The sequence below is a fragment of the Macrotis lagotis genome, chromosome 1 (genome assembly GCF_037893015.1).
Source record: "Macrotis lagotis isolate mMagLag1 chromosome 1, bilby.v1.9.chrom.fasta, whole genome shotgun sequence".
NCBI lineage: Eukaryota > Metazoa > Chordata > Mammalia > Peramelemorphia > Peramelidae > Macrotis > Macrotis lagotis.
The window spans coordinates 931,046,704-931,070,697 of NC_133658.1; the positions used below are offsets into that span (position 1 = coordinate 931,046,704).

At 39.4% G+C, this 23,994-nt stretch overlaps 2 protein-coding genes across 11 annotated transcripts in view; both read right to left on the bottom strand.

Moving 5' to 3' along the window:
* The window catches only part of LOC141512344 (uncharacterized), a 35,933-nt gene extending 32,046 nt beyond the window's left edge, over nt 1-3,887 (bottom strand). The window contains exon 1 of one of the 2 annotated variants that reach the window (XM_074221207.1): nt 643-3,887. In XM_074221207.1, the coding sequence (XP_074077308.1) occupies nt 643-831 (189 nt within the window). In that variant the 5' untranslated portion in view covers nt 832-3,887. The remainder of the gene's footprint in view (nt 1-642) is intronic. The other variant, XM_074221214.1, reaches the window with a different exon arrangement.
* An 8,063-nt stretch (nt 3,888-11,950) lies between these two features.
* Nucleotides 11,951-23,994, bottom strand: part of LOC141511716 (uncharacterized) — a 105,735-nt gene continuing 93,691 nt past the window's right edge. For 2 of the 9 annotated variants that reach the window (XM_074220806.1, XM_074220811.1), the window contains 4 exons: nt 20,206-20,332; nt 19,335-19,386; nt 19,015-19,101; nt 11,951-16,826 (listed from right to left, as the gene is read on the bottom strand). In XM_074220806.1, the coding sequence (XP_074076907.1) occupies nt 13,981-16,826; nt 19,015-19,101; nt 19,335-19,386; nt 20,206-20,313 (3,093 nt within the window). In that variant the 5' untranslated portion in view covers nt 20,314-20,332 and the 3' untranslated portion in view covers nt 11,951-13,980. Of the gene's footprint in view, nt 16,827-19,014; nt 19,102-19,334; nt 19,387-20,205; nt 20,333-22,884; nt 23,153-23,994 lie in introns of those variants that run through there. The other 7 variants (XM_074220819.1, XM_074220789.1, XM_074220807.1 and 4 more) reach the window with 6 other exon arrangements.

Here is a 23,994-nt window from a genome sequence, read left to right on the forward strand (position 1 = left end):
CATTTTACATATATATAAATAACTACAATAATATAATCGTAGTTTGTAATTATGATTCCATTTGGGATTTTCTTTGTCAAACATACTGCGTGATTTGCCATTTGTTCCTTTAGTTCATTTTACTGAGGAGAAACTTGGATCAAGTGACTTGCACAAGGTCACAAAGCTAATAAGGGTCTGAAGTTGGTATTCATGAATGTGAGTATTCATGCTTCCTAATCCAGCCATTTATTCAGCGTTCCATCTAGCTTTCCATTTATATATTTGTATCCATGTAAAATATAGTTCCACTTAGACATTTATATAGAACATGGAAATACTATGATGAATGCAATCATTGAAATGTAATGTAATGTTTCCATTAATGAAATAGAATATGATCTAGATAGAGAGATGGATGCTAGAGAGATAAAGCAGTTAGAGCCATCACTGCATTCTGGCAGGGTAAATTCTAATAGAACAACAATGATGATAACTCATATCAATATCTTATCTCTTTATAGTCCTTGCCTTAAGCATCAGGTGAAGAATAATTCCAGAAGATAAGATTTCTCAATGTTGACCATGTCACATATCCAGATCATCCCCTCCAGGCATGAACAGTTCCCTAACAGTGCTGGCTGTTTTTCTCATGATTCTTACCTGTGGAAACTTGTAGGGTTCAAGGAGGGAAGCCATTTGGACGGACAAATCAGAAGAAGCTCCTCCAGTGACAACCAAGGATTTGCCCTGCTTCTCACAGTGGTAATTCGGAATGGCCACTTCTTGTCTGGACAGCCACCTTAAGGAGCTCTCCAAGGTACTGACATCATGGGGATAGGAGTTATACATCTGGAAAGCTAGGGTAACATCGGATAACAGAGTGGGGTCCTTGTTGATTTCCTCTACAGCAAACACCAAGGCCAGCACTTGATGGTAGTGTTTCTCCTGAAACCTCAACTGAAATGTCAGGACTCAGAAAATTGTTTTATCTGTAAAGAAGATAGAAATTATCTTTGCAATTGAATTTTTAGTGTTTTTAATTTTAGAGTCTATAGTTCATGGTACTTAGTTTAATTCTCTTTGCTAACTCTCAAGTTCTCATTAAAATACTACTTTATGGTCTTCTGGTAATATCACCCTCATTCTTGCTTATATTTATACACATAATATATACATGTATGTTCAATTTAAATATATATATACATTATATATACTTCAATTTGGATACATATATAAGTATATATATATATATATATATAAATATTCTCATTATGATACTATTTTACCCTCTTCTAGCAATATCAACCTCATAGTACCTTATATAAACATCTATATTTGACATTCTATATATTTGTGTAGTTATTTACATATCTAACTCTTTATCATCCAACCCTAGATATTACCAAATCCACTAAACTTTGACAAGAAAAATACATTAAAAAGGTGAATTGTGTGTCATATCAGTCGACTTTTTATTCCACAAATTCAAGAATTGTTATCTAAGTCTTAAAGAGCCAGGTCATGTACACTTTTGCATCAAGAAAGTATAACATGTAATGCTGACAAGCAGGACTGGAAATTGGGTAGCAAGGGGCTAGTTTGATTTTAAAGCTTAGGGGGAAGTATCATTATAATGGTGTCCATTTCTATACTACCAACAAGAAAGCATACAACTTACCTTGTGAAGAGAGGCAACTACAAATCAAGATCAAAATTCCTGGACCTGATAGACTTGAATTCAATGATCTACATTCTTCCCAACAACCACCAATCCTGCTAAGCAGTGGCTAGAATGATAACGGTACCTTCTTTGAAGGTCAATCCAGAAGGTAAACTTGCTTTTTTGTGCTTGCCTTTATATGATTTCTTAAGAGGATATTTTTTTCATCCTTTAAACAGTTTCCATAGCCTGCTTTTGTTGAATATTATTAGTGAATATAACTGTCCTGTGTTGCACCGGACATCAATAAGTATTTATTAATTGTTTTTCCACTTGATACTGTGCCGACCCAGAAATGTGAAAGAGTGTGTTGGTATCTAGCTTGATATGTAGGAAACAGAAGATTAGATCATGGGATTATACACCTATTCTAAAGCAAGATAGGGTTTGTCCTGACTCTGAAAGGATTCTATCACATGAAATTTGAAATCTCAGGCCCAGAGTTTCAAGAAGTCATTAAAAGGGTTGGTTCAAAATTTGAAAAGCATTAGCTTAATAGAGTAAATTAATAACAAACCTAACAGAAAACATGATTGTTTCAATGGGTGTTAAACAATCTTTTGTCAAATTATAGCACCCATTCCTATTAAAAGCACTAGAGAGCATAGGAATAAATGTAGTATCTAAAGCCATCAATATGCATGATCTGTAATGGGGATAAGTAACAAGCATTCACAGTATGATACAGGGCAAAACAAGAATGCACATTATCACCATTATTAATCAATATTGTAGTGAAAATGTTAACTTTAGCAACAAGAGAAGAAAAATAAATAGAAGGAATTAGAATAGCTAATTAGGAATCAAAACTCTTACTTTTCATAGAAGATATGAAGGTATATTTAGCCAGCCCTAAAAAATCATCTACAAAACTACTTCAAGCCAATAACTTGAGCAAAGTTGCAGGATAGAAGATAAGCCCATATTAAAAAAAACAGTCTTCCTATATATTACTGATGAGACACAGCAATAAAAGATAGAGAAATTCCCTTTAAAGAAACTGTAGGAAAACTGAAACACTTGCAAGCCTACCTGCAAACTCAAAATATATATGAAAACAACTATAAAACATTTTTCACACAAATAAAAGCAATTTTAAGTTACTGGGCAAATGTCAGTTGCTCGGTTCTGGTAATGTAATAAAATTCAATTACTTATGCAGTGCTGTACCATTCAAGCTACCAAAAATGACTTCATGGGTAGAAAAAATAGTAACTCAATTCAAAAGAAGGAACAAAAGGTCAAGAATACCAAGGGAATTAATGAAAACATGCAAAAGAAGATGGTGTAGCCATAGAAGATCTACAAGTATGGTATAATGTGTCAGTCAGCAAAACTGTTTGAGACTAAGAAATAGAGTGGCGGATGAGTGGAACAGACAGGAGGAAAACAGCAGTAAATGACTACAGGAATCTGTTGTTATATAAAACCAAAGATCCCAGCTTCTGGGATAAGATACCACTCTGACAAAAAAACCTGCTGGGCTAGCTGGAAGACAGAAGGGCAGAAACTAGGCATAGACGAATATCTCAGATTCTCTACCTAGAGAAGTTCAAAATGTTCACAGAATTTTGACATAAAAAGTGATACCATAAGTCTTTTAGGAGAACATGGAAGAGTGTACTTGTCAGCTCTACACAAAAGGGAGACATTCATGAACAAAAAGGAGGTGGAGAATATTATAAAATGCAAATTGGATGATTTTGATTACACTGAAATGATAAGTATTTTACCAAAAGCCCACAACTTGAGAAACAATTTTTACAATTAGAGTTTCTGACAAAGGACTAATTTCTAAAGTATATAGAGAGTTGAGTCAAAGTTATAGGAAGCCATTCCCCAGTTGTTAAATGATCAGAAGATATGAACAGGCAACCTTCAGATGATGAAATTCAAGTTACAGAGGATGATGATAAAAGGCTCTAAATCATTAGTGATTAGAGGAAAGTAAATTAAAACACCTCTAAGGTTCCACCTCACTAGTATCAGATTAGTGAATATAGACTAAAAAGGAAAATGTTCACTGTTGGAGGGGACATGGGAAAATTAGGACACTAATGCATTGTTGGTGCTTTAGTGAACTGATCCAACCTTTCTGAAAAACAATTTGGAATTATGCCCACAGAGCAATCAAACTTTTGATCCAACAAAACCAATACTAGTTCCGAATCCCCAAGTGATCCCAAAATAGGGTTAAAAACTCATTTGTACAACAATACTTACAGCAGCTCTTTTCATCATGGTAAAGAAATGGGCATTGAGGGGATGCCCTTCAATTGGGAAATGAGTAAACAAACTGTGGTATGTGAATGGGATGGAATACTATTTTTGTATAAGAAACCATGATGGATGGGATTTCCTAGTAGTGTGGAAAGCCTTGCATGAACTAAAGCTGAGAGAAGTGAGCAGAACCCAAAAAACAATATACACATTCACAGCAACTTTGGGCAATGATCAACTATGATGAACTTGCTCACTTCAGCAGTGCATCAAAGACATTTCTTAAAGACTTAGGATAGAAAATTCCATCCAGAGAAGGAACTGTGGAGAGTTCAGATGCAGAACAAAGGTTACTAACTTCAACTTTTAAAACTTGTCCTAAGTATCAGCTTTTTGCTCACTAAGATTTTTTACAATTCAATTTGATTCTTCTTTCACATGATTGTGTTGATGCAGCCAGGTCCTGCATAATAATCCTTACTGTGGCTCCTTGATATTTAAATTGTTTCTTTCTGGCTGTTTGCAGGATTTTCTCTTTTATCTGATAGTTACTGAATTTGGCCACAACATTCCTTGGTGTTTTCATTTTAGGATCTTTTTTCTGGAGGGGATCAATGTATTCTTTCAATAACTACTTTGCACTCCGATTCCATGATATCAGGGCAGTTTTCCATCACTATATTAAGTCCAGGCTTTTTTCCCCTCTTCAACATTTACCGGAAGTCCAATAATTTTCAGGTTGCCCCTCCTTGACCTATTCAGTGGTTTTGCTGATGAGGTATTTTACATTTTTTTCTATTTATTTTTTAATTTTGTGTAACTGGCTCTTGCTGTGTCATGGAGTCATTAGTTTCCGCAGACTCCATTCTTTTTATTGGGGAAGAGTTTTCTTTTTACAACTCCCTTTCCAATTGGTCAATTCTACTTTTTTTTACAATTCTACTTTTGAAAGAGCTTTCCATTTGGCCAATTGAGGTTTTGAGAGAATTATTTTCTTTTTGCATTTTAAACTCCTTCATTATTTCTTCAAGGAAGTCTTTCTATGCTGAAGACCAGATCCTGTTCTCCTCAGAGGTTCCAGGTCTCTCTGAGTTAGGGTCTTTCCCTTCCAAGAATTTTTCTATGGATCCACATTTCCTCTGACCATTCTTCATTTTGCTAATACCTTGAGTTGGGGAGGGGCTGGTTCAAAGGGACTTGGGATCAATAAAGGCTTTGCTCACTGAGTGCTATTTCTCTGGCTGGCCAGTAGGAGGTGCTGGCTCCTTTCTCTGGAGTGTCTGTGACCTTGATTATGGCTTTCTCCTTTACCTTGAAGGGAGGGGTTGCAGCTAATGAATCCTTTTGCCTTCAATCAATGGAGGGCTTTGCCCTGGCCTGAGGTCTTCTGCTCACACACCTGTGCCTGAGGCAGTAGTCTGCTATTGTTTGTTCTGGGAAGAGGCCTCAGCTGCAATGGAGGCGTGGACTCAGAGTTCCTTAGACCAGAGGAGCTGAGGGATGGTGTCCTGCTGCTGTGCTGCACTGGAACTCTCCTCCCCAGCTGTCAGCAAACTCCAGAGGGTCAGCTCACCTCTGTTCCCTAGTTGGCTCAAGCCCTGCCATCTAGCCCCACCACTGATACACCTGATATAGCAGGTCCAGCTCTCAGGCCCTCAGACTTCTTGGCTCCAATTCAGCCTCTAATCTGGCTGATCCAAGGCTGATCTGCCCTCTGCACCCAGACTCACCAGCCCAAATTCATCCAATGCTGCTGAGGTAGTTGTTCTTTTTCCCAGCTTTTCTGGGTTGGATTTCTGTTAAGAGGTTTGTTTCATATGATAGATGGGGAAAGATCAGGAGACTTTAGAACTGTGCCTGTCTTCTCTCTGCCATCTTGCCTGGAAGTCCATAATTCCCCCCTTTTAATATAAGAATTTGGGTTCTACACCTTATTATGATTTCTTTGTTAAATCACAATCCTCCTTATTGACAGGACTACTGACTTTTTCTATTAAGATCTCACTTGCTCATTACCAGACATGGCCCCATCCTGTTTTCCAGGTTTGCCAACTTTCTGCTTATTTCTTTTACTTGCCTAGCATTGTCTATCTTTAGACAGCAACTTGATAGAATCAGTTTAACACAAACTCTATCCCCAATCAAAAGATTGTCTAATATAACCTATGTTGACTAACTCTCTCTTGTTTGCATGGCTAAGCCAGCCACAAGTCCAGGGCCCTAGCTTTCTAATTGGTCATTGTTTCCATTACTGCTTAGATTCTAAGCAGGATATTAAATTGGGGTGCCATTGGCCTAAATCCCATCCTGTGCCCAGGTAGCAGTCCCATAAGTCTGGATAACAACTCCCTGACCAATCCTGGGCAGATGGGTATATGCAGGGATAATCACAATTCTCCTTGCTTTAATACATCCTGACAAGGGATCCAGATTCCATCATTCCACCTCATGTGAGTCTCAGGCCACCTGTCTCTTTAAGTTGTAGAGTCCAGAATATGTACCCTGCTTCTGGACATAAGTCCCAGACATTTGCTACTCCCTAGGGGAAAATATTTTATCCAGAGTAGTATAAAGAATAGTCACCCTGAACTGACTCAGTCATTTGCCATTGGTCTTTCTGTCCCCTGGACCAGAATCTTGCCACAGTGTGCCTCTGACCAGGAATTGAGAATCTAGACTTGACCCAGGGGACTGGCACCAAGGCCAGTTCTCAAAATGCTGTGGATCACCACAAATCCAACAGCCACACCAAAATACTTGTGTCAGCTAGATTCTTCCCCCACCATTACTAATACACTGTTTTCTGAATTGGAAATTAGACTCTCCCTAGATGGGATATACAGACTCATGTAAGATTTAATCATGCCACTCAATAAACTTGATCTCCTTTTCTGAAACCATAAGTAGATCGCACACCATTTAGCAATACCCCAAGCCTTCGAAATAATGACCTAAAAGTAACAAAAGTTTTGGGCATATTTCTGTGATTCCAGAATTGAAAGTTAGACATGATGTTCCAGGTAATGCTTTATTACTATAATATTATTGTACTATAATTATTAGAATAGGATATTTCCATCCATCCATAAGAGAAGAAATCTGTGTTGGGAGATGAGATGGACTGTTGTTTATAAGGTAATGAATGGCGACTAGCGTCCGTGGATTACAAAGTAGAAAAAAAGGGGGCGTACAAGTATTGGAACACTGGAAAGGTATGAAGGAGTCAAGTGTACATGTGCCTTAAATATCAAAGAATCTATTTATATTGGTTGATGTAAGAGAAATTTAGGTGTTTCATTGTATGGAATGTTTTGTGGGGGTAGTTGTCATGGTCAGACCTGTAATGTAACATAATCTTATAAAAAATTGAGTGATGAATGTGTAGGAGAACAGGGCAATTTGTAACAGGGAACCTAAGCAGCTATTCAGTACTCGCACTTTGAGGTTGTGAGTGTGATAGTGTGACAACTGCAGATGAGAGAAGGTGGGTGCAACTAATCCACTGGAAATATGAAGGGGCTTAGTCCCAGATCAGATAACCTGGTGAAAGTAAGGGAGACTTCTAGGAGAGAACTGCTAGGATTCAACCCTAGATAACATGACGTTAATAAATAACCATTTCCTGTTCTGATTAGAATTGTAATGAGGTGAGACACAATTTCACTGAAAGTGTATTTTACTTGTACTTCTGGGCAAGATGGCAGAGAGAAACCAAGCCTTATTTTAAGCTCTCCTAGCTTTCCCTCAGAACAGGAACCAAGCCTCTTAAGAGATACTGGATCCAGAGAACTGAGAGAAGAACTGAGGAGAAAGCATTATTCTCAGAAGATGTTAGAGTAATAGATCATTGCAATAGTTATTCTCTTACACACTAGAAATAACCACTAAAAACATCTGGCCCCATAAAGTTACGACAGCAATTCTTTTTGTAAGGGTAAACTTTAAAGCATCCTCCATGACATAATTACTTGAGGATAAATAATTGAAGGCCAACATACCATCATAACACTGATTTTCCCATCGCACATCATTTTAGAATGACCCAATTTATTAATCCTTTATTAATGAAAATTTTGTGCTGGTTACTTCATATTTTTTTATTATTTTATTTTGTTTTTATTAGAAGAATAAGATATTCTTTTTGAAAAATGTGGTGGAGCACGTAACTCCTCTATATTTCAATTACTACTTGAAAACAGTACTTGTGACAACAAAATAATACAGATGAATAAGACAGAGGTGATTGTTTTCCAAAATTCCAATCCAGTAAGCAACAAAAAAGACACTAAGGCTCTCCAAGTCTTTGTTAGTTATTAATGATTTTGGGGTCTCATTGATTGGAAGCAACTTTTATGCCTTTGAGAGAGCACTAAAAATAGAGTGAGGCAGGACACATCCATGAGACAAGAAATAGGGAAAACTCTGTGTGGCTGAGCAGAGGTTCATCAGTCATCAATTTCCATATTCTTTTGAGTCATTAATTTGATATCAGGTTTTCTGCAGGCAAAAAAAAAGGATTCTACTTGCCACCTTAATAGAGGTTTTCCTGGAATGTCAACTTTCTGTTGATTTGGTCAGCAATATCCTAGGAGTTAAATAAATGGTGATCAAAAAGAAATGTCAAAAGGTAGCGATGGTGATGATTCACAGGAGTGAGGGGTGTTTGTACTGCCATAAAAAAACTCCAAAATGAATGCAATATAATTCTATATAATAGCCATATTCATATATTCTATAATCTACAATGATATCACTAATACTTAGCATCAATGACACTAATATAAAGGAGGTTGTTTGGTGCTATCTTAGAAAACTCTTTTTAAAAAGATATATTTAGATTCAGAGTTCACCTGGAAAAGGGCAATAAAAAACTCTCAAGTCAAGAGATAATGAAGACTCTTCCATAAAGATCTGTCTCTTCTGAGGAAAGGGAAAACACGGCCCAGGGAAGGCAGGTCTGCTGGAAAGGCAATGGGAGGCTCTTAGTCACAGCACAGTTCAGGTCCCTGCTCAGTAAGTTAGTGGTGCAGGAAGCCAGGACTGAGGTTCCTATACTAGATGAGAAGATAAAGTCTGGGCCCTGGGGATGCTGTGCAGATGTGACTGGACTGGGAATGAAGATTTGCAGAGGCAAAGCCTTGCCATAAAGGAGGAAACAAAACTCTGCATTAGCAATGCCTGGGAGTCATAGGCAACACTTTGGCACACAACGAGCCAAGGACTCAATCCTGACCCTAGCACATAGAGCTTGGACTCTGCCTTTTTCTTTGTCAAGAGAAAATTCAGACTAAAGAAAGGTTTGTTTGCCTCTGAAATGGCATTGATATTAAGACAAACACTGCCTAGAGCATAAGTCCTATTCAATATAAGATAATTTAATAAAGAGTATTTGCAATAAGCTTAGTGGAAATGGATTTAACCTATAATTCCAGGTTTTATTTTGGCTGTTACCCTGAGACAATGTCACAGGAAAAAGGCTTATGAAAATTGGTGGTTGTCAGACAAGTAGCAATGTGTCTGCACTGATTAGACCAATATAAGTTTGTAATACTCTCACGCTGTGCACAAAAATTCATGCAAACACCTGGGGTGGAATCTTGAAGCCTGAGCACCTTGAGCTACATTTTTTTGGGTCTACTTCTGATCAGATTTTATGACCTTGCCCAAAGAGAAGGTTCCCAAAGCATTTGGTTCATTTCCAAAGAACTTCCCAGATTACAACTTAGAGATTTTTGTTTCTTTTCCAAACAGTAAGTTATTGTTATTATTATTATTTTTGAAGCAAAATATATCCAGTTATTTAGCAATTTTTAAAGTTTAGAACCACATTCTCTACCACTTTGATTCTTCAAATCACAGCATCCAGTTGAAAAGAAGAGTGGATTCGCAGGAGTGGCTGGACTTCAGAAAAGCCTGGAAAGACCTGCATGAACTAAGGGTGAGTGAAGGGAGCAGAACTATTGTATATGTTAACAGCAACACTGGGTGATGATGACCTCTGGTGGCCACATTTTTTTCCCAGCAGTTCAGTGATAAAGCACAATCTGTTATGGAAAATGCCATCCATACAGATCCAAAGAAAAAACTATGAATGAAAAACAAAGCATATTTTGTCCTTTTTCTTTTTCATGCCCCCCCCCCCAGTTCAGATTTCACAATATGATTAATATGGGCAGTGGCAAGAGCACTGACTTCCATATCTGGTCATTGGATTCAAATGGCTCTGGGGAAGAAAGTGAGGTTGGTGACTTAGCACAGCCACCCTGCCCCCCACTCAAATAGAGTTCATGTTTTTGTCATGGCCTCAACTCCCTAATATCATAGTCTTCTTCAAGAAAGAAGGAGAAAGATCATCATCAATAAGGAAGTACTTTAAACATGACTGTACATATACAACCTTCATGAGATAGCTCACTGCCATGGGGAAGGGAGGGTGGTGGAGAAATGTGGAATGCAAAAGTTTACAAAAGGATGAATATTGAAAATTATCTTTGTATTAAATTGGAAAAAATAAAAAGAAATTAATTGATTAAAAAAAGTGGAATTGATTTCCTAAGAAGACAATTGCATCATTCTAACTAATCATTTTTTAAATTAACAGCATTTCTCATAAATATCTCCCAAAATCACAAAGAAAAGGGGCAGCTAGGTGGTGCAGTGGATAGAGCACCGGCCCTGGAGTCAGGAGTACCTGAGTTCCAATCCGGCCTCAGACACTTAATAATTACCTGGCTGTGTGGCCTTGGGCAAGCCACTTAACCCCACTTGCCTTGAAAAAACCTAAAAAAAGAAAAATCACAAAGAAAAACCTGAAACATAAAAGCAATATTACATATTTAAAACAAAACCTATTGTTTTGACAAAACTGATTTGAAACAAAATCTTGTGGCCAATCAGCTGACAGTCCAACTGAATATATTTTTCAAATTATCTTACATAGAAAATACTTAATCCAGCTAACACTTCAGGCTAAGCAGTTATATTTATAACTAGAGCTTTTTGTGCCATCAAAGAAACAAAGTTGAGTACCCATCAACTGGTGAATAGCCAAAGAAATGACAGCATGTGAATTCACAGGATTATTACTGAAGAGTAATGAGAAACATTAGGATTTCAAGGGGAAAACCTGACACCTTTAGGGGTTCATACACAGTGTGAAATATGGAATCACTGATGACTTCTCCTATAATGGGAAATCGAATGAAATTCATAGTAGAGCAAGAGGGCTAATGTGGATATTTAGATCCCTAGGTTTTTCTCCATTGTATAGTCAAGATGAGTTTGAATCCAAGGCAAACCATCCGACAGCTCAGTAACAAGTCTGTCTTCTACCCACTGGAGCCAAAGAGACCAAAGTCTATAAGTCAGAGATGGAGAAGGTTGTATATAATTAGCTTAAATCTGGAACTGGGTGACAGTCTTATTTCAATTTTCAGACTCAAATTGAAAAAGGAAGGAAAACCATCTAAAAGGAAGGAAAACCACTCTAAAAGATATCATCTAAATAACACTGCTTATGAATATGAAGTAGAAATGACGAAAAGATTCAAGGGATTAGAATTGGTAGATAGTGAAGTACAATGTCAATGTTTGTGAAATTCCTGTATAGCAAGGGGTCCCTGACATCCTTCTGGGCCCTGAGAAGTTCCTTAGAAATATAACTTTGGCTAGGTGCCTTTGGGTCTGAAAATATTCTGATAGGACCCAGGGGGGTCATAGATATACCATAAAATTGTCTAAAGATTTACAAAGCACCCTTGTTAGCCTAATTTTCTTGCTTTATCTGTAAGATTCCTGCTTCCTCCTAAGACTGCCTCCCCCCTCCCCAGATGCAGCTGGAACCATAAGATAGTAAATTCCTGACTCCCTCCATCTCAGAAAATATGTTCAAACATTACACAAAGACCCTGACCCATTCTCACCCCTATCTATATGGAACCCTATGTTTACATATGTATATGTCAAGATAATATATCTAACTGCTGTCTTTGCTTCTCTGTATCTTGCTTGCTTTCAGTACCCCCCCCCCCCCCCAAACACTATAAAAACCCTATCCCTGGAACACTTAGGTACTGTTTGATTAGGGTACTCAATCCCCAGACAGTCCCTGGGAATAAAGATGTCCAACCTTATCAAATTCTGGTCTCCCTCTCTCTCTTTTGTACAACTATAGCATACCTGAAGAATTATCAATTCTAGAAAAGTATTCTACAGGAAGCAGCAACAGAAGCTATTTCAAAGAAAAAGAAGAGTAAGAAAGCAAAATGGTGGTCTGATGAGAATTTACAAATAGCAGAGGAAAGAAGGAAAGGGAAAGGTAAAATTGAAAGGGAGAAGATACACCCAACTGAATTCCAGAGAAGACTAAGGAGAGATTTCTTAAATGAGCAATGAAAAAAATTGAAGAAAAAAATAAAATGGGAAAGATAAGAGACCTTTTCAAGAAAATGAGATCTGAAAGGAATAGATCCAGTCCAAAAAATGGGCATGAGGACTTCCAGAGCCAAGATGGCAAGGTGAGGCACTAACTGGGTTTTCAAAAATTCTCTTCCAATCAACCTTGTAGTAAGACATAAAAACTAATTTTGGAGCAATGAAGGAAATTACCAACTTAGGACAGCTTGGAGGGTGAACAGAAAAGGTCTGTTTAATGATGGTGGGAGGAAATGTCATCAAATGAGTGAGTCAGTGGCAGGCCCCATCCTAGAGAGCCATGGAATATTTTAGGAGAGCTATGAGAAACCTTATGATTTCAGGGGAAAAAAAAGGTCAAACCATTTTTAGGACTTTTTGCTTTGAATATGAGAGGTGATATCTAATAAAGTCTGTGCTGCAGGGTCAGGCCTTTCCTCATTAATTAGATCCATAAATTTTAACCTCAGGAAGTCTTCTCCATTGTATATAGAGTTATAAGATTTGGGTGAAGGCCTTCCCAGAATTCTGACTTTTAAAAGACTTCTTGTTAGTGTGACTAGTTTGATGTCTAGTGACCTCCATCTTCCAGAGAAGGTGGAACCTCATTAAGTGTTTTATGTCTTCTCTCCATGATGAATCCTTTATGCAAAGAAATGATCTTAGGCTGAAGGTCCTTCCAACAGCACCCATGTGGAACTTGTTCTTCACTTTGATGTGTAATGACCTCCATCTTCCAGAGAACGTGGGACCACATTAAGAGTTTTATGTCTTCTCTCCATGATGAATCCTTGATGTAAAGAGATGATCTGAGGCTGAAGGTCTTTCCAACACCATACATGTGGAACTTGTTCCTCTGAAGCCTAATAAACTTTGTTCTCCATTTGTATGCCTTTCCACATTCATTACAGGAGTATGATTTCTATCTTATGTGAATTCCTGGACTGGAAAAAAGGGAAGACTTTAGTCCGATGATTTTCCATAGTGATGATATAAATGAAGTTTATCCTCCAGAATGAATTCTATGATAGGAGATCAGAGCTAAAAAGTAAAGAGATTTTAGTCTAACTGAATTTTGGTCCATTGTGTTTTAGTCAGGTTCAAGGGGAAGTGGATTTCCCCTTTTCTCTAGATGACCCTATTCAGGGACAGTCTGGATATAAATTCATTAGAATAGTCATTCTCATAAATTTTGAACCTGTCAGAATCAATCACCACCTTTTCGGAACATCCACTCATCCAAGGGCATATAAGTACTGAGAGGCTTCCATGAGTCATCTCAGGTTCACAAGAGATAAAATTGTCCATTTCATCAATAATTTTTGTTATACTAAATTTGTTATCCATGAATGAAATGAATACCCAAAATTTGTCCCAGGAATTGTCACAGATGTTTGGTAAGGTGGAAGTGTTTAGGGTAAAGCTTTACATACTAACCCCATACATAAAGATTCTCTCCAGTGTGGATTCTCTGATGTCAAGTAAGATGAACGTGTATTTTAAAAGTTTTGGAATGTAATCCATACTTCTCAGGTTTCTCACCAGTGTTCATTCTCAGACATGGGGCAAGATTTCCCAAATTGATTACATTCATATATTTCACTCCAGGGTGGATTTTCTGATACCTACAAAGTTGGTTGGGCATCTTAAAAAGCCTTACCATACTGTTTACATTCATAAGGTTTCTCTCCAATGTGGATTCTCTGATGTACAGCAAGTCCAGAGTTCCGTGTGAAAGTCTTTCCACACTGATTACATTCATAAGGCTTCTCCCCAGTATGGATTGTCTGATGATGAATAAGAGGGGAGCGTTCTCTGAAAGCCTTTCCACATTGATTACATTCATAAGGTTTCTCTCCAGTATGGATTCTACGATGTACAGAGAGGTGGGAACTTGTTGTGAAAGACTTTCCACACTGATTGCATGCAAAAGGCTTCTCCCCAGTGTGGATTCTCTGATGTACTGCAAGACTGGAACTCCGTGTGAAAGCCTTTCCACATTGATTACATTCATAAGGCTTCTCCCCAGTGTGGATTCTCTGATGTACAGCAAGTCCGTAGCTCTGTGTGAAAGCCTTTCCACACTGATTACATTCATAAGGCTTCTCCCCAGTGTGGATTCTCTGATGTCCAGCAAGATGGGAGCTCCTTGTGAAAGTCTTTCCACACTGATTACATTCATAAGGCTTCTCCCCAGTGTGGATTCTCTGATGTACAGCAAGTCCGGAGCTCCGTGTGAAAGTTTTTCCACACTGATTACATTCATAAGGCTTCTTCCCAGTGTGGATTCTCTGATGATAAATGAGAGAGGAGCGTTGTCTGAAAGCCTTTCCACATTGATTACATTCATAAGGCTTCTCCCCAGTGTGGATTCTCTGATGATAAATAAGAGAGGAGCGATCTCTGAAAGCCTTTCCACATTGATTACATTCATAAGGCTTCTCCCCAGTGTGGATTCTCTGATGATAAGTAAGAGAGAAGCGTTCTCTGAAAGCCTTTCCACATTGATTGCATTCATAAGCCTTCTCCCCAGTGTGGATTCTCTGATGATGAATAAGAGAGGAGTGTTCTCTGAAAGCCTTTCCACATTGATTGCATTCAAAAGATTTCTCCGCAATGTGGATTCTCTGATGTACAGCAAGTCCAGAGCTCCGTGTGAAAGTCTTTCCACACTGATTACATTCATGAGGCTTCTTCCCAGTGTGGATTCTCTGATGATGAATAAGAGAGGAGTGTTTTCTGAAAGCCTTTCCACATTGCTTACATTCAAAAGGTTTCTCTGCAATGTGGATTCTCTGATGTACAGCAAGTCCAGAGTTCCGTGTGAAAGTCTTTCCACACTGATCACATTCATAAGGCTTCTCCCCAGTGTGGATTCTCTGATGACAAGTAAGAGAGGAGTGTGCTCTGAAAGCCTTTCCACACTGATTACATTCAAAAGCCTTCTCCCCAGTATGGATTGTCTGATGTACTGCAAGACTGGAGCTCCGTGTGAAAGCCTTTCCACACTGTTTACATTCATAAGCCTTCTCCCCAGTGTGGATTCTCTGATGTACAACAAGTCCGGACCTCTTTGTGAAAGTCTTTCCACACTGATTACATTCATAAGGCTTCTCCCCAGTGTGGATTCTCTGATGTTCAGCAAGATGGGAGCTCTTTATGAAAGCCTTTCCACACTGATTACATTCATAAGGTTTCTCCCCAGTGTGGATTCTCTGATGGACAGTAAGACTGGAACCACGAAAGAAAGTCTTTCCACACTGATTACATTCATAAGGCTTCTCCCCAGTGTGGATTCTTTGATGATAAATAAGAGAGGAGCGTTCTCTGAAAGCCTTTCCACACTGCTTACATTCAAAAGGTTTCTCCCCAGTATGGATTCTCTGATGGACAGCAAGATGGGAGCTCTGTGTGAAAGTCTTTCCACACTGATTACATTCATAAGTCTTCTCTCCAGTGTGGATTTTCTGATGATAAATAAGAGAGGAGTTTTCTTTGAAAGCCTTTCCACATTGATTCTGTAGAAAAGGCTTCTCACCAGTATGGATTCTCTGATGGACAGCAAGATGGGAGCTCTTTGTGAAAGTCTTTCCACATTGATTACATTCATAAGGTTTCTCCCCAGTGTGGATTCTCTGATGTACAGCAAGATGGGAGCTCTTTCTGAAAGTCTTTCCACACTTACTACATTCATAAGGCTTGTTCCCAGTGTGGATTCTCTGATGTACAGCAAATCCAGAGCTCCATCTGAAAGTCTTCCCACACTGATTACATTCATAAGGCTTCTCCCCAGTGTGGATTCTCTGATGATAAGTAAGAGAGGAGTGGTCTCTGAAAGTCTTTCCACATTGCTTACATTCAAAAGGTTTCTCCCCAGTGTGGATTCTCTGATGTACAACAAGATTGGAGCTCTTTGTGAAAGCCTTTCCACACTGATTACATTTATAAGGTTTCTCCCCAGTGTGGATTCTCTGATGTACAGCAAGTGCAGAGTTTCGTGGGAATGTCTTTCCACAATGATTACATTCATAAGCCTTCTCAGTGTGGATTCTCTGATGATAAATAAGAGAGGAGCGTTCTCTGAAAGCCTTTCCACATTGATTACATTCATAAGGTTTCTCCCCAGTGTGGATTCTCTGATGGACAGAAAGAGAAGAACTTTTTCTGAATGTCTTTCCACACTGATCACATTTATAAGGTTTGTCCCCAGTGTGGAATCTCTGATGTACAGCAAGTTTGGAGCTAGGAAAGAAAGTCTTTCCACATTGATTATACTCATAAGGTTTCTCTTCAGTGTGGATTTTCTGATGTTCAGTGAAACTGTCACTTTTTTGACAAGTCTTTCCATATGGAGTATATTCATACTGTTTCTCTATAGTGCGGATAAGCTCATGGTTACCAAGATGAGTCCTCTCTTCACCAGAAGCAGTAAAGCCATTCCAAGGGGTCATTTTCAAATTTGCACTCATCTCATCACGCTTCGTTTCTGCATCTGATGGAAACAAACACACACATATATGTATGAGTATATCCTCTTCCTCCTGGCAGATAGCTTCCCCAGTCAAAAGAAAAAGACTTCAAACTTAAATGAGCAGAATCAATCATTTGATGCTTTATCCCATGGCCATTCTTTGTAAATTTTATGATAACCTGTGAAATAAATTTCCTTTTTTTTTTACTTGTCCTGTCATAATTTTCAGTTAGATCTGCTCTTCTGATCATTCATTCTGATGCACAGATATTATGTCATGGACCTTTTTGCAGGCTTGGATACTGTCAATCACCTACTTTTTCTTGCTATTTTTTCTTTTCTCTAAGTTTCTTGGATATTACTTTCTCTTGGGACTCCTCATTTATTCTTTCCCACCCATCCCACACAACCCAATGTTCCTGTAATCCTCCTTTGCTACTACTATACAGGACAAAAACCTCTCAGTCATTCATGGGCCAAATTAGGTGTCATCCACTCCTCATTATCAGTCCCACACCCCTGCAAACATTGAAGCCAGTAATTTCAACTTTGTAAACTTTCTCAAATACTTCCCTTTCTCCACCATCATTGCCCCTTTTTTGATTGGGGTTCCAAATGACCTCATGTTTGAGGTATTAAAAGAACGGAATCATGTCTCTTCCCAGGTCACTCCATCCTCCATCACCTGTTAAATTCATCTTCCTCAAGTTCTTTGCCTGATCATGGCACTCCCTACTTAATTCTAGGGGCTTGAAGACCAAAGACAAAATTCTGGGATAAAATTCATCTTCTGCCCCCTTGTCCATTTCTAGTCTTCTTTCACCTGCCTTACCCTCCACAAAGGCTAGTATACAGTGGGGCAGAGGCCTCTTCGTTGCTCCAACAGTGTGGGTTTTCCTTGGCTGGTGCTCCTGCCTAGAACTCATACCTGAGCTTTTCTGAAGTACCACAGATGTTTCCTTAAGACTGTTCCAGGGGGCAGGCTAGGTGGAGTAGTGGATAAAGCACTAGCCTTGGAGTCAGGAGTACCTGGGTTCAAATCCTGTCTGACACTTAATAATTACCTAGCTGTGTGGCCTTGGGCAAGCCACTTAACCCCATTTGCCTTGCAAAAAGCTAAAACAAACAAACAAACAAAAAAACTTGTTCCAGCCTTCTTTAACCTTAGTGCCTGCCCACCTTGTCTTGATGTGCTGCAATAGCAGTTGTGTCCATGCTGTCTTTCTCACCAAACTGTGGGATCCTGGAAAGCCTTATGCTTTCAGAGGATGAGCCTTGTACTTCCTTATATCCACTTGTCACTTAGCAGATTCATATTGACTTAGAAAGAACTCATATTTGAAAGCCTCAGCACTCTCTAGAGTCAAAGGTCATGCCCCCAAATTCCCAACAAAGACCTCTAATAGGATTACTGAAGCATCATTAGAAGAAAAATTGAAGGGGAGTTGGTTGGCATAGCAGATAAAGCACCGGCCCTGGAGTCAGGAGGACCTGAGTTCAAATCTTGCCTCAAACCCCTAGCTATGTGACTGTGAGCAAGTCACAACCCCATTGTCTTAAAAAAAGAGAAGAAAACTAAAAGAACTAGGAGAACATTGTACATTTTAACAGAAACACCATAAAAAGACCAATTATGATGAACTCAGCTCTTCTCAGAATTTCAGAGATTAAAGACAATCTTCAAAGGCCTGTGATGGAAAAAGCTGTCCAGAATCAGAGGAAAAAATATGAAAACTGAATGCAGAGCAAAGCATACTCTCATCACTTTTTGCAACTTCCTTTATGGTTTTTCTATCTTTATCATGGTCCCCCCCTCCACCCAGTGCTAATGGAAAATACTGTGGAACCATTAACATGAATGTACTTGTAAAACCATTATCAGATTGCTCATTGCCATAGGGAGCAGGGTGGAAAGGGAGGGAGGAAGAAAAATGCGGAATCAAGAGCTTACAAAAGGATGAATTTTGAAAACTATCTTTGTGAGTAACTGGAAAAACAATTTAAAAGAAGGGAACTGAAAGCCCAGGGAATTCAAACCCTCATATTACAGATGAGGATACTGGAACTCAGAGAGCCTTACCCAGGATCCCACTGGTGAAAAGTGTCTGAAAAGAAGTAACAAGTCAGGTCTTCCTGAGTCTAACACTTCTTTACTGACACATCCAGAAGCCTCCTGGGATCCAACCCACACCCCTCACTCCTCACTCACCTGGACAGGAGGTCCTTAGACCCTCTTCCTCCAAGTGGGGGTTCAAATCTTCTCTGGAAACCGGAAATCCTGGGGAGAGGTGATGAACTGGGCATGAGGATTGAGAGAAGGTTATAATTAATCCTTATTAGGGAAGGCAGGGTGATGCAAAGCAGAGCCTCATTATTGCAAGTAATTTGGAATCAGAAAATTCCAAATTTGCTTGTCTCCTTCATAGAAGAATGCCCAGTGGGGTGGCTAGGTGGCACAGTGGATAAAGCACTGGCCCTGGAGTCAGGAGTACCTGGGTTCAAATCTGGTCTCAGACACTTAATAATTACCTAGCTGTTTGGTCTTGGGCAAGGCACTTAATCCCATTTTCCTTGCAAAAACCTAAAAAAAATAAAAAAATAAAAATAAAAAAAAGGATGTCCACATTTCATAGCTTCCATGGCCTAGAAATTAGAGGCAATGGGAGAAGAGCATACTGGGCTAGAGTCAGTATCACTTGACCTCAGACCCTTACTGACTTATGAATTACTCCCTTAATCTATTTGCCTCAGTTTCCTCAATTATAACATGGGATAATAACAGAAATCCCAACCAAAAGGTAATTGTGGGGCAGCTAGGTGGCGCAGTGGATAAGGCACAAAAAAAAAAAAGACAATTCTGAGGATCGAGTGGGATTACATGCATGAAGAAAGGTCTTAGTACAGGGTCTGGCTCCCAGCAGATGTCTATAAACAATTAATCCCTTCCCTTTCTTTCCCTCCATCTCTACTGGACTTGGGCGGCGTATAAAGGAAGGAGAAGGACACTCTTGCTATGCTAGAAATCTATGATTAACACCAAGAGCAGTGAGTTACACATTTGTCCCTAGTAACAAAAAGAACATTCTAATGATCAAACACTTCCCAAAGAGGAAGGGCAGCCTTGGGAGCAAGGGGATCCCCCTCACTGCCCATCTTCAAGGAGAAGCTGCAGGATCAATGTTTGGAGATTTTGCAGACTTGTGTCTAGCTCCCTATCACATGGAACAAACATCTCTCTTAGGAAAGCTAGAAAGCAGGAGAACCCAATCTCTTGCATGCAGGAGGCCATCACTTTGGCCTTTCTAAGAGGTGATCAATGGTCCAAACCTTCTTCTAGGGAGAGAGTTGAGGACACTCCTTTTAATGGAAGATTGCCAGTTACCTGGGGAATGGTCCTTACCCAGGAAAAGAAAGTTCTGAGCATTCTCCAGCATGACGTCCTTGTGCAGCTGCTTCTGAGCACTGTCCAACAGGTCCCATTCCTCCGGGGTAAAGTCCACAGCCACATCCTTGAATGCCACCACCTCCTAAAACATTCACATGCAGGAAACTTAAGAGTTGAAAGAGGCTTCAGAATTGATCCAGGTCAATGCTCATCAGTGTACAGAAGGAAACTGAAGCAAAGAGAGGAAATTGCCCAAAGGTTGCACCCTTTATAAGAAGCAGCTCCAGCACAGGGAACTATAATCTTGGAAAGTCCAAGGGAGTATTGGAAAAAGCAATGGATATTTTCAGTTGAAATAAAACTGAGAAATATTCTTCTATAGAAGGCTAATCTCTTTAGAAGAGGGAAAGTGATATATTCTCTCAGAAAGATATGAGGATTTCTAGAGGAAAGTGTCTAGGCCGGATATGAATTCAGGTCCTCTTGACCCAGGGCTAGTGCTCTATCCACTGTGCCACCTAGTTTTCCTGAAAGGAGTGTTTTTATCAATTTTTTATTTATCTATTTTAGTAACTACAAGCAATGATAGCTTTCAACGATGATTTTTTTGTAAGGTTTTGAATTTCACATTTTTTCTCCCTCCCTCCCTTCCCTATCCCTCTGATGTACAGAAAACAATCTAATACAGGTTATACTTGTGTAATTATGTTAAACATAAATCCATATTAATCATGCTGGGAAAGATAAATCAAATCAAATATGGAAGGAAAAAACATGAGAGGGGAAAAAATCGTGATACATAAAAAATTTTACAAATTGAAAACAGTAAACTTTCATCTATATGTAGACTGCATAGTTCCTTCTCTGGAAGTGGATGGAACTTTCCATCACAAGTCCATTAGAATTGTCTTTGAGCACTGCTCTCTGGAAGAGTTGGATCAGTTCACAACTCCACTGAAAGCATTAGTATTCAGTTGTCACTCATCCCATCCAACAGGAATCCTTTAACTTTTTAATTGCATTAGCCAATTTGATGTGTGAGGAGTATTGCCTTGTTTTAATTTGCATTTCTCTAATCAATCAATGTTTTAGAGCATTTTTTTCAAATAATTGTACAGTGTTAACTTCTTCATCTGAGAACTGCCTGCTCATGTCCTTTGACTATTGATCAATTGGGGAAGAGCTTGTATTCCAATGAATCTGACTCAGTACTCTATAAATTTTAGAAATGAGTCCTTTATCAGGGACACTCACATTAAAAATTCTTTCCTAACTTAACTATGTTTGTTGTAATATAGGTTGCACTGATTTTACTTTCCCTACCTCCATTTTAGAAAGAAGCTCAGCTCAGATAGCATTTCATTTGTTACCTGGCTACAGCATGTGGGAACCTTCTCTGACTCACTTCTCTATCCTCCCTTCCAATTAGACACATTCTCCTCTCCTCCAGCTTCTACATTTTGGGGGATGTTCTCTTAGAAATCAGTGAGTATTGCTAATTCCACCCAATCATTCTTATATGGGCACCTCTTACTATACTTTAAAAGCTGAAACCATTCCAGTTGAGCCCCTTTTGCTTCCAACTGCCTTTTAGACAACCTGAACTATGAGGTTAATTCAAGATCTCTTACATTCAACATGGGTACAAATGAACTCATTTTCTTTCCCCTTCTAGTCCTTATTCTGCTCAAGGACCACACCATCCTCCAGGCTCTCAGACTCCTAAGAACGGTGTCATCCTCCTCCTACCCTCTCATTCTACTACATTAATGTTCTCAGTATCTCTGAAATATATCCCCTTCTCATCACTGATTTTTTTTTTTGCAAGAAAGGGGAGTTAAGAGACTTGCCCGAGGTCCCAGTTAAATAAGTATTACGTGTGTGAGGTTGATTGGAACTCAGGTCCTCCTGACTCCAGGGCCAGTGCTCGAGGGCCTATCTACTGTGCCACCTGGCTTCCCCTCCACTGATGTTTTAGTCTTGATAGCACAGACCCTTCTCACTTCACTTGGACTATGGCAATAGCTTGTATGTTGTTTGTTCTGATTCAAGACTGTCCTGTTTCTCTGAAATTCATACTAAATTTTACCTCCTTTAGAAGGACTTTCCAATGTCTCCTACTTTTAGTGCCTTCTCTGTTGTTTATTTCCTGGTTATCTAGTATATGACTTACTTTTGTATGTGTTTACATGATGACCCTCCCACAAATTGGTTGGTTATTGTCCTTTGTTATCCAATAAGACCAAAATAACATCACCACGTTTGAGACAAATAGCAGTGTGTGTGTCTGTGATTGATCAGACCAATACAAGCTTGGAATGCTCTACCACAGGTCAGCTACAAATAGTCTATGGAAACTACTGGGGTGGGTACTCTAAACTTGTAGTTACCATGTTTTCCTTGAGCTGCTTCCATTCTCCCTTCCTCATAGAGGAATACTCTCAGTGATGAGGTCATGCCATGCCGGGCAGTCCTGAGGAGGAGCATCCCATGCTGTACAATCAATTATAAAATCCTTCAATAGACCTTCAGGGTGCCTCAGTATCACTTCTGACACCCTTGTGGGCACTTGCCTGGGTAAATTCTCCATAAAATAGCTTTTGTTTGGGAAGCTTACATCTGGCATTCTAACAAGGTGGCTAGTCCATCATAGTTGCATTCTCTGCAGTAATGTTGGAATGCTTGGAAATTTACCTGAGAAAGGACCTCAGGATCTGGAAACTTCTCCTGCCAGCTCATCTTCAGAGTCTTCCTAAGGTAATTTAGATGGAAGTGGTTCAGTTTCTTTCCATGGTGCTGGTAGACTGTACAGGAATCACAGGCATATAACATTGAGCACAACAGCTTTGCAGACCTTCAGTCTGGTGGTCAGTCTACCACCTCTTCTCTCTCTCACATTTTCTTTCAGTCTCCTAAATACCAGGCTAGCTCTGGCAATATCAGTGTCAACCTCATTGTCAATGTGAACCTCCCTGGAAAGACACCATTGGCTTTAATCAGTAATTGAACATCTGGATGGTGTGGTGGGGCTGATGCAGCACCTGGGTGTTCCTGGTGTTCACTGTTAGATCAAAACTAGGACAAGCAGCAAGAATATTTCCATATTTGTTGCAGCTCAGCCTCAGAGGCTGCACTGAAGCATCTTCACCTGGAAACAGAAGATCCTGACCCAACCCTCCCTTATCTTTGATCTTGGTTTGTAGCCTTTACAAGTTGAAGATATGGGGCAGCTGACTAAGAGGCCATGTTCACCTTCAGTGAAGGAATGTGATAACATGCCTGAAAACATTGTGCTAAAGAGCCTGGGAACAGGGACAGCCTTGTTTCACTTCATTCATGACCAGATGGGCTCCAATAATTAGTGAGCTCTTCAAAGGGAGGGACCATCTTTGCCTCTGTTTGAATCCCTCTTGCTCAGCATAGTGATTGGGACAAAGTAGGCTCTCAATAAGTGTTTACTGATGGATTGATTTCAGCTCCCAACAACCCAGAGAGCAGTGGTTCTGTTGCTCATCATTCTTGAAGATGAGGAAACTGAGACAAAGTTTAAGTGACTTGGACCATGTTGGGGCAAGGGAGGCAACTTTTGAACTGAGGTGTTCTGGACTGTAAGACCAGCTCTCTCTAGGACCCACAGAGAACAGACAGAAGGTGTCAGTCCATGGGGAAAGGCACTGGCTATTTAAGGATCAGAAAAGGTTCTTAGAAAAAGTGATTTTGACTTAAGACTTGAAGAATTCTTTAGCCTTTCATTCTTATTCTTAACTTGATGAAGATCTTTACAAGACTGAACATTTCCCTAAG